This window comes from Branchiostoma floridae, chromosome 14, assembly GCF_000003815.2.
Source record: "Branchiostoma floridae strain S238N-H82 chromosome 14, Bfl_VNyyK, whole genome shotgun sequence".
Taxonomy (NCBI): Eukaryota; Metazoa; Chordata; class Leptocardii; order Amphioxiformes; family Branchiostomatidae; genus Branchiostoma; species Branchiostoma floridae.
The window spans coordinates 5,380,330-5,389,748 of NC_049992.1; the positions used below are offsets into that span (position 1 = coordinate 5,380,330).

General features: G+C 41.1%; 1 protein-coding gene across 1 annotated transcript; it reads right to left on the reverse strand.

Annotated features, from left to right (window-relative positions):
• Positions 1-679: 679 nt before the first annotated feature.
• Positions 680-8,603, reverse strand: LOC118430035 (fibroblast growth factor receptor 1-like). The gene is made up of 12 exons (XM_035840739.1): positions 8,557-8,603; positions 7,469-7,819; positions 6,702-6,989; positions 5,644-5,889; positions 4,292-4,342; positions 3,810-4,004; positions 3,294-3,536; positions 2,769-2,956; positions 2,317-2,406; positions 1,697-1,920; positions 1,112-1,152; positions 680-783 (listed from the first exon to the last, which is right to left on the reverse strand). Exons 1-12 carry the CDS (start codon positions 8,600-8,602, stop codon positions 680-682), a joined length of 2,067 nt encoding a protein of 688 aa, XP_035696632.1. The 5' UTR covers position 8,603.
• Positions 8,604-9,419: the final 816 nt, after the last annotated feature.

The window sequence follows — 9,419 nt, forward strand, 5'->3', positions numbered from 1 at the left end:
TCATTACATGCATTCCTTAATATTAGCATAAGGGGTTGATTTGTTTCCTATCATTGCTTCAAAAATTATCATTATTCCGATAATAATGCTATTCCCAAGATATATATACAGGCTCCAGATTCAGGACCTAACGGTGTTATAATCACTGAAGAATTTTAACAGTACTCTGTCGAACTTGTCCTTGAGCTGTGAGAACGTTGGTCTGTCAGCGGGTTTTGCCTTCCAGCAGGATTTCATACAATCATACCTAAGATAAAAAGAGCCTGTTAATGAACCGGTGCATGAAAACGACATAGAAATCCTAAAGGTCCATGTGTCTTATCATTCTAACCATCATAATTAAATGTTAAAGACGATGTGCACACAATCTCAACAGCTGCCTATGGTACTGTTTGTTTAAGTGACAAAGATAGCGTACAACTGAGAAGAAAATAACTTACGGGGAAAAATCATATATTTATGAGGACCTACAGTTTGTAACTCAAATGTAACAATTAATACAATTGACATCATGCCACAGAGACAACGATTACAACATAGAATGAGCTGTACATTTCTAACCAATGGTGAATCTGGGTCCACGTGATAGGTCTAGTATATTTTGTACTTTGCAATCGTTAACACCCTGATATAAAGATAAAACTAGATAAAGTGATACATCGAGGAACAGAGGTCAAACTTACATGAAAAAGCTGCAATCTTCTGGCATCTCCATACGCCAACCTGCACTCAACTTATCCCGCAAAATCTCAGCAAAGTGGATATTGGGATAAGGAGGTCCCCCTAAGGATGCACATATAATGTGATACAATACATTGATACCAAGAATATTCTATATTGCTGACTTTTAAAGGGATTTGTTGATAACACAGCTAAACCCACGTTCCTAAGATCACTAGAACACAAGAAGAAGCCGAACCTACTTATCAGAATAGTTTTAGACCCTATTTGTAAATTACTACGTATTTCATCATGACTTTTATACTTTTTGTACTAGTACCACGCCCTATGGGCAAGGATAAAGGCTATCATTCATTCATCAAATATCTCTTGTTCAAAAATTTAGCTTGAATTGCATACCGCCATGCACTTATAGTATATGTTATCGTACCTAAGGTGACGACCTCATACAGCAGAACTCCGAAGGACCACCTTGAACGGAGAAATAATGCAACACTATTGGTGATATTGTTTATTGAATATTTTCCTAATGATACATAAAGAGCATGCATATGAGTGAATACAAGTGATTTTCAAAAGAATACCATCAGTACACAATTCAAAGTTTGATCAGTTCTATAACTTTAGCTACGGAAGTTTTAGTGATGCTCTTACTTGCTGTATTGAATAACACATGTATTAAGAAAACAAAATGATATCACCATCATCAATTTATCTATAAATCAAGAAAAGGAGTGATAGAAGTCGTTTAAATCGGAGGCTATCATCCATCCCTCAACCTAGACCGGGGCAACTATCTTCTGACGGGCACCTTTGTCCTTTGTTTACGTCACGCTTCCTTTCTGTTCACATGGCGGGTCATTTCAACTTAAGAAGGGTCAGAGAACTGAGCTAAAGCTTGTTGCTCATCACCGGACTCTATGGACGGCAATAGAGTATAAAATCGTTGCTTGGTAAAGATTCAATATTGGGGAATATGTAATGCAAAAGTCATAAATACAGAAATATTACTTACACATCACTTTTCTCTGTACATCTTCCGTTGACCTGGAGTCTCTCCAAACTGATCCACTTGTAGGGGACCAGTTGGTCCGGGTCTTGTCTCTTGTACCCCTTCTGGTAGATGTCCGCTGTCAGACCGAAGTCGGAGATCTTCACCACGATGGTCTGTCCTTTACTCACCAGGATGTTCCGGGCAGCGAGGTCGCCGTGGATGTATTTTTGCTTGCAGATGTATTGCTGAATGAAAGGAAAGTCATATTTTTAATCTGTATCTTGGTAACATGTATCATGAACACTTCACTTGACTTTACAAGACCAACACTGTATACTGGCACTTAACCCCCAAAACGTTTGGCTTTAAAGTTCTTCAACTTGGTCACTGAATGGACGCTAGACGGAATCCTTAAAAGAGCAAGGCTGATTAAAATTCAGCCGAGACCTTTGGTGCTATTACCAATTCATTTAAGTAGGAGTCTTGTAAAGTTCAGTCCATTGTCTATAGCATAGCCATATGTTTATTTAATAGGTTAAATGGGTTGAAATTTAGGAATTGAATAAAGAAAATTAAACAAAAATGATGGCTGCAGCTGATAACCGATCAGGTAAACAGTAATGTTATTATCCATGACTCACCATTCCACCTGCCACCTGGCTCCCGATCTGGTACTTCATCTTCTCCTCCAGCAGGTACATTGGATCGTCACAGGCTGCACCATTCCTAACCTATTGACAATATTCAATTTTTTTTAAAGATTTGCAACGTTAACTAAGAGTCAATGACCCGTCCTGATATGCTAATGATGGCATAACGTTTGGTCTGGTGATCACCGAATTAACCACAGAGTGAGCAAAGCGAACGAGGTGCTTTATGAGACGGTAATTGTTCAATAGCCTGGTGCCACGTTCCCGTTAAGACTGTAATTCATGGCGTCTCAATCCAATAAGACTGGGGCGTTTATAGCCATTATAAGGCTTATTATAGGTCCACATCCATCATACACGGCAGTTGGCTACAAGACTTCTTAAATGTTTAGAGAAAAAAGTGAAAGATATATCTGTATGTCATTTGTCGAATTATATAGTACCTCTTTACACTTCTCCAAGAAGTTGAGGAGATTCCCATACGGCATGTACTCCATGACGAGGAGTGGTCTACTGGGATCGTGTGTCGTGCAACACCCGCGCATGCGCAGAACATTGCCATGGCTCCCTATGTCGATGACGATGCCGATTTCCTCGTAGAACAGTTTTGTTTCCTCTTCTGTCGCATTCTCTGAAGAAACAATTGTGTGTGTTTAGTTTCAAACATGATGACATTCAAACAACACATATCTTATCCCTTCTATCTGTAAGGTTTATATGGTTTCCGTTTATAACTTTCTGTCACCAAGGAAAGTGCATCTTGTTTCTTTCTATTTCTCAGAAGATCAGTGCAATACTTAGTGACTGCAACCAAAGTTTACTTGGCAAAGATTAATCCTATAAAAAATTTGTATTTTTTATCAAGACATAAATCAATCCCAGAACTTCAAGTACAGAAATGACAAAATTTGTCTTTGGCAAATGTCTTCTTCATATCGCAATTATTCCACATTTTCATCGTCAAATACCTTTGATGGTCTTGATCGCCACTTGCTCTTCCCTGCCCTTTTCTATAAGGGTGCCCTTGAAGACTTTCGCGAAGGCCCCACGGCCGATGACGTGGCTCATGTCGATGTGCAGACGGTCGAGACCCAGTTCGTACTTTGGGAACCGCGGTTTGGGTCTCGGCAGAGGCATCGGGGGACGGTCGTCCAGGTCCACTAGCGCTACACTCTGTGCCACATCGTCAGGTTCTTCGTGAGGTCTGTCTTCTAAGCACAAACGAAATGCATTACTAGTACTTCACCGCATTAAGATTCTTCCGTATCGTTACCTCCATATTCATGGATTATTATTTTTTCACTAGCGTTTGTGTGTGCGCGTCTCTCTCTGAAAAAGCTATGGTCATGATTTTGATAGCTCTTGTGCTCAGGAACAAGTGACATAAGTCGATGAAGGTTAGACATCCAGGTAATAAGATGCGCCATAAAGCAGTTACTCAAGCAACATTTCGAGATGGGAAAGCGACCAAAATATTTCCCTACCTGCCACAGTATCGTGTAAAAGCTCTTGACCATCCACAGACGCAGGGGCCAGTCCTTCTTGCCTTCTGCTTTGTGTGCGCCCTCTCTTGACATGCATGACCACCCCCAGTGTCAGAATAGCCACTGCTAGTCCACCAAGAGCGATGCCTAAGTATTCCACAGTTGGATTCCTGACAAGTTCTGTGGCTGAAATGGCTGTGAAATGATGTACGGTAGATTTTGAAGAGGTGAAGTAAAAAAGCTTAGTTTTCAACACAATGAAATGCTGCATATTCCAATAAATGCAATTATTCTGTCCAATATGGATCAATATTGAATCAAACTTATCTCAGATATGTCATGTAAGTATCTAAGGGTAAAAAGAAAACACACTTGGCTTAGGATACATCTGGAAGATCAACAAAAAGCTAATTATAGATCATAATACGTTGTCAACGATCGCCAGTTTGATAGCAATTATCTATACTATTAATGCACTTTACCTGTTACGGTTACTGGCCTCTCTTCTAGTCCACATTCTTTATCTGTCTCACCTAATAGGATGGAAATAGTCATTATTAGATACCATAGAGACCAAAGACCAGACTAACATATGAAACCATAAGCGAAACCAGTAGATCAGATTACAGCTTCTCAGCAATGCCTGTTTTTTTAATCCCCGCAAAGATGGAGCAACTAGATAGGTCTGTCGCTGTGTTGGTGTTGGCGTGTCAATAGTTGGCCTAGATCCAAACTTGTCATACGGAGTTGCCATTCTTGTTTCAATGCAGAACAACATTAAGGCAGAACCAATGCTTTCTTCTTATCACATCACACCCTCTGCAAACGTTGGATTGCGCATTCGTGATATAAAAGGCAGTTTTACATAAGGCCATGTTGATTTGATTATATGGATGACATCCTTTGGGAACTCCAAAATTGATGCGAGCGAGCGAATAAAAAAAAAGTTTGGCAAAAAAAAAAAAGTTGGCTTCAGTATGAAATCATTGTGGCCAGGAAGGCTGAACATAGGACTAAATGCACATAGTATGGTATACCAACAGTTTGATGTTGCGACCAGTACATCATACGGGTGCAAAACATTTTTTTTTCTTCTTGGACCAATCTGAAATAAACAGACCTGAAAAAAATCAGACGAACGGGGTTTGCCAATTGCAAAATGGGCACACTATGTCGGTGGGTGTTTGGGGTCTTACCGGGCCAAAAAGACAACAAAAGCGAAGTGAGTAGAGGTTATAGTCACTTGCACCAAGTTTCTACAGGCAAAGGTACAGAGACAGTGAGCTTTTATTACATGAAGATGGGATTTTAAAATGCCAGTGGTAGTCCAATGATCCACCAAACAGATTCCTTTGTAGCAAAATTGACCAATTACCATTGTTTTGAGTATTATCAGTTCTCAAGTTTCCACAGACAATCAGGTCCAGGTTCACGTCCACTTGGAAATGATCCTCTGGACCTGAACGGGACCTATCCTGAATTTACTGGTACATGTACAAACCCCTACCAAAAATACTTTTTTTTTTTCCTTTCTGTCCTTTCACATCTTATTCTTTGACTTTTGATATTTATTTTGGCATTCTATGGCATCAGTTATCAATTTTCTGATACTGTTTTTTTCAATCTACGGAATATTTGTGCTCATTTTACAGCTGCTTTGCACAATTTACTATGTGGTCCAAAACTTTTTTTTTTGGAAATGGTTGAAAATTGGTGCGAGCGCGGATGTCATCCATATAATCAAATCAACATGGCCTAAGCTGTTCTTCGTAATACTTAGTAATAGTATGCTTAGTTAACAAACGCCGTGACAACACACCAGTGTTTAACTCACATCTTATGGAAGCTCTGGTAAGGTCCAAAGAGTTTTCCGCCACGCAAGTGTAGAGCCCAGTGTGGTTAGCCCCTTGAGGCGAATGTGTGCTGTATGTAACTGAGTTGACTTTACTTCCGTTGGTCCTCAGAAGGGTTTCGTTTCCCTTCTTCAGTAGGATGTAAGTGGCAGGAGGGTTGGCGTCTACCTCACAGGTTAGGTTCAGACCTTCTTCGCTCATGCGAAAGCTAGTGATGCGGGGAGCATCTGTAAATGTGTAAGTATACAGGAAACATCAGCAGGGTTCATTTGGGTTTGTATTATGCAAATAAGGACCGAAAGAAAGTACCTTTTTTTGTATCACTTATGGAAGTTTCATGATGTTTTTAACTTCTGGAGATTAAAGTCATGCAAACACTAAGTTGCACAATTGGTAGAATGTTCATAACTGTATATCCCGAGTTGAGATGGTCTTACATTACATAATAGACATTACGGTGTATTCCGTATCATCCATATTGACAGAGCCCCGAAAATAATGAGTAAAACGATGCATGATTATCAGCTGAATTAAACGGTTAGGTCTTCTAACTAACGAGTTTCTATGTAAACAAGATGTGAAACTACGTCACGCCCCAACACTTTGACCCCACTCTGTAGGTCGCCAATCGACCTATAGATACAGAACATGTTACTTGAGGCTAAACAAGCATTGGGCACAGGGTCCCCTACGTCGTATCCAAAGTTTCGTGCTTAGTAACCAATTTAGAAACAGTGGTGAATGTAAATTCTTATATGTTAAAATTAAATGCAGGAACTACTATCGTTCAGTATTGTCACGAAACTCAAGACAGATAATCTGTAAAATTATGCGGATTCACTCTTATTTGGCATTTTGCTATCGAGCCGTATGGGGTCTTTAATAAAATGGTGTGTTCAATGTAACTTGAGGTCGTTCTTCCGCTTTCGGTGTACTTTTTCTTTGGCTAATCTTAATGCTAACTTATTTCTTAACCTATAAGTTACATAAGATACATAAGTTAAACCTTGTTCGACTTAAAAACTCTAGACATACTTACACAACACGTTCAAGGTCACGGAACGTTCAAGGACGTGCCCGTTGATCAGAGGATGCCGCTGTTCCGCCACACAAGTGACGTTCCTCTTGTTATCAGCCCAGGAGAGCGACAGGGGTCCCAAAGACACACTGTGCCCCTGTACGGGACCTCTGGTGTCACTGTCGCTCGCCCCATTTGTCCACTGTAGATACGGTTCAGGTATCCCGTTGGCGGAACATGAAAGTTTCACTTCCTCTCCTTCCCTGAATGTTGTGTTTGTTGGTTGTAATTCCAGCCGTGAAGTCGGCACTATCGTCATGAAAAAACAACAAAAACAAATGAGTTCTTTATGTATTTAGTAAACATAAAGGGCTACAGGTTACGGACAAGAATTTGTTTTCGAATTCAAATCGGCAACAGGAACAAGTTCTAGATTACGTAGAAACTAGTCTCATAGGTTAATGTAGTTTCTTTCTGTATTGTATCATGTGTAATATTTGAATCAAGCAGTTTTTAAAATGCGATTATGATTCAAAACACTAATGCACATAAATATACAAATCATCGTTTCAAGGTTAGACATCCAGGTATACAATAAAGATAAATCACTCTCTCCGACATGAAAAGATTTGGAGATTGCGTCTGTACGTTTCGAGTGACATCCATAGTCTTACTTCTCTAGCTGGATAAGAATGGGACATAATTTCAATCAGGGCATATAAGGGACATCCATTACTATTCATTTAATAGCGCCAATAATTGTTTGAATACGAAAGAAAATTTCGTACCGAGAACAGTGAGATGGCTCTTTATCCGTGTGATGTGAGAACTGCTCCCTCGGAGTCGGCAGTGATAGAACCCAGTGTCTTCCACAGTAACGTTTGAGATGGTGAGCTCTGAAAATGATTCCGCGACGGTTCTCCCGTACCAGTGATAGTGCCCTCTCTGGTCGTCTGGTCCATTGTATTCGAAGACGTGTTGTGGCGCTAAAGATTCCTCTCTTCTGGTGTAAAACCAATGGACTTGCTGCACTTCTCCCTCCGTTACGATACTGTCTGGAGCTGTGCAGGTGAGTGTGACATTTGTGTGCTCCAACACAGGGACAGGGCGGGTGACCAGGCTGAATCGTTGTGCCAGGCCTGATGAGAGAATGGGAAATTTGAGAAAACAAAACAGATTTCTTTCCTTCAGATACATGTAATAGTCCGTAGAACTGAATGCCAAAGCCATTTGACTATACCTTTGCATGAGCTAGGTTCCATATTTAAATCATCATCAAAATACTGTTTAAAGACAAGTTTAATTGTGACAAAGGTTCAAGTAACAGTGAACCATAGTTTTACAACCTGTGCCATTAGGACTGTGTGGAACCCTTTCCGATAGCGTGCATACCGTGTCGGGCGACAAAGCTGGAATCGAACTCACGGCGTCTAGCTAGCGCTAATCTCCAGGCAGATAAACCGGTGGTACAAAGCAGCACAGTAAATGTATATACAGCCAAGGAGAATAACTGGTCAAAGGCTGTCAGCCGGCCACCAGGAATATGCCCTCAGTCGGTTAGAAGAAAGACTCACACCTTTCGCCAGCTATAATTGGCCAATCGTATGCCACCGGTAAATCTCAGGACATTTGCTTCTAGCCCCAAAACCGACGGAAGGGCTGCTAACCACTGCGCTAGGCACGCTACCCACTACAGGGCTCACTGTCACAAATGTATCACTAAGTCTAAGCCAGGCCTAGGTGCGACCGGACGACATGCGGTTGGCTTCAAGACAGTTGACACGTACACAATCGGGATACAACCATCGCTATGACCAGCGAGATTAGCTGCTGAAGTTTTAAGAGCTGAGTGCCTGAGACCAACTGACTAAAATACCTGTCCAATATCCGTATGCAAGCACAAGGAAGACTCGCATCTCCATGTCCAACGGCGCTGTGCGTCTTGCTCTTATCACAAAATGATCCTCGCTGAGCCCAGTGTGCGCTATGAACATGTAACAAACATAATATGGTGTGCCAGGGGTGCAATGTGTAGTTCACCGAAAGTGAAAGGGTACATACCAGGAGGCTGACGTGAACAAAAACAACCGACAGTGAACAATAGGATCATTTATTGCCTATCGACTCTGAAAAACCTGAGAATACCCAATAATACCCAATGAATCATTCTCCTACGCAGAGGGGACCAAATTAAAGTCGTTGCAAAACTGACCTCTTGGTCCCAAGAGGAGTTTTGTAGCGATTTTGGTTCCCGCTGCGTAGGCTGAGAATGGATTTAATCAGATCTATGGTTCGCCGCCTTTGGCAAAAAAAATAAAAATACAAAAAACTAGCCGCTAGGGGGCCCAAACTTATGTCACTTATTCCTGAGCACAAGAGCTATCTAACACCCCAAAATCGTGACCATAGCTTGTTCAGAGGCGAGATAGCAAACCTGGAAGTTGCGCTGCAGTACCAAGGGAAGCCGCTGGGGGGATGAAAATCTAATCATTTCCAGCTTTCATTACACACTACCAACACACCAAGTATGAAACCAATTCACCAATCCGTTCTTGAGTTATCTTGTTTACACACAGACACACACACACAGACACACACACACAGACACACACACAGACAGACAAACGCAGGGTAAAATATAACCTCCATGACATTTCATGGAGGTAAAAAAAGGTTTTACGATAGCGTTTGTAGCCTGGTCATTACACTTCACGTATTCGCTAGGAACAAACAAACAAA

Excerpts from the sequence above, each read along its gene's own strand:
- LOC118430035 (XM_035840739.1), bottom strand. The coding sequence starts at position 8,602 with ATGGAGATGCGAGTCTTCCTTGTGCTTGCATACGGATATTGGACAG. Across the intron at positions 2,407-2,768 it reads TCTTGGAGAAGTGTAAAGAG|GTTAGGAATGGTGCAGCCTG; the intron begins GTACTATATAAT and ends TATTGTCAATAG. Across the intron at positions 1,153-1,696 it reads TGTACAGAGAAAAGTGATGT|GTGGTCCTTCGGAGTTCTGC; the intron begins GTAAGTAATATT and ends TCTCCGTTCAAG.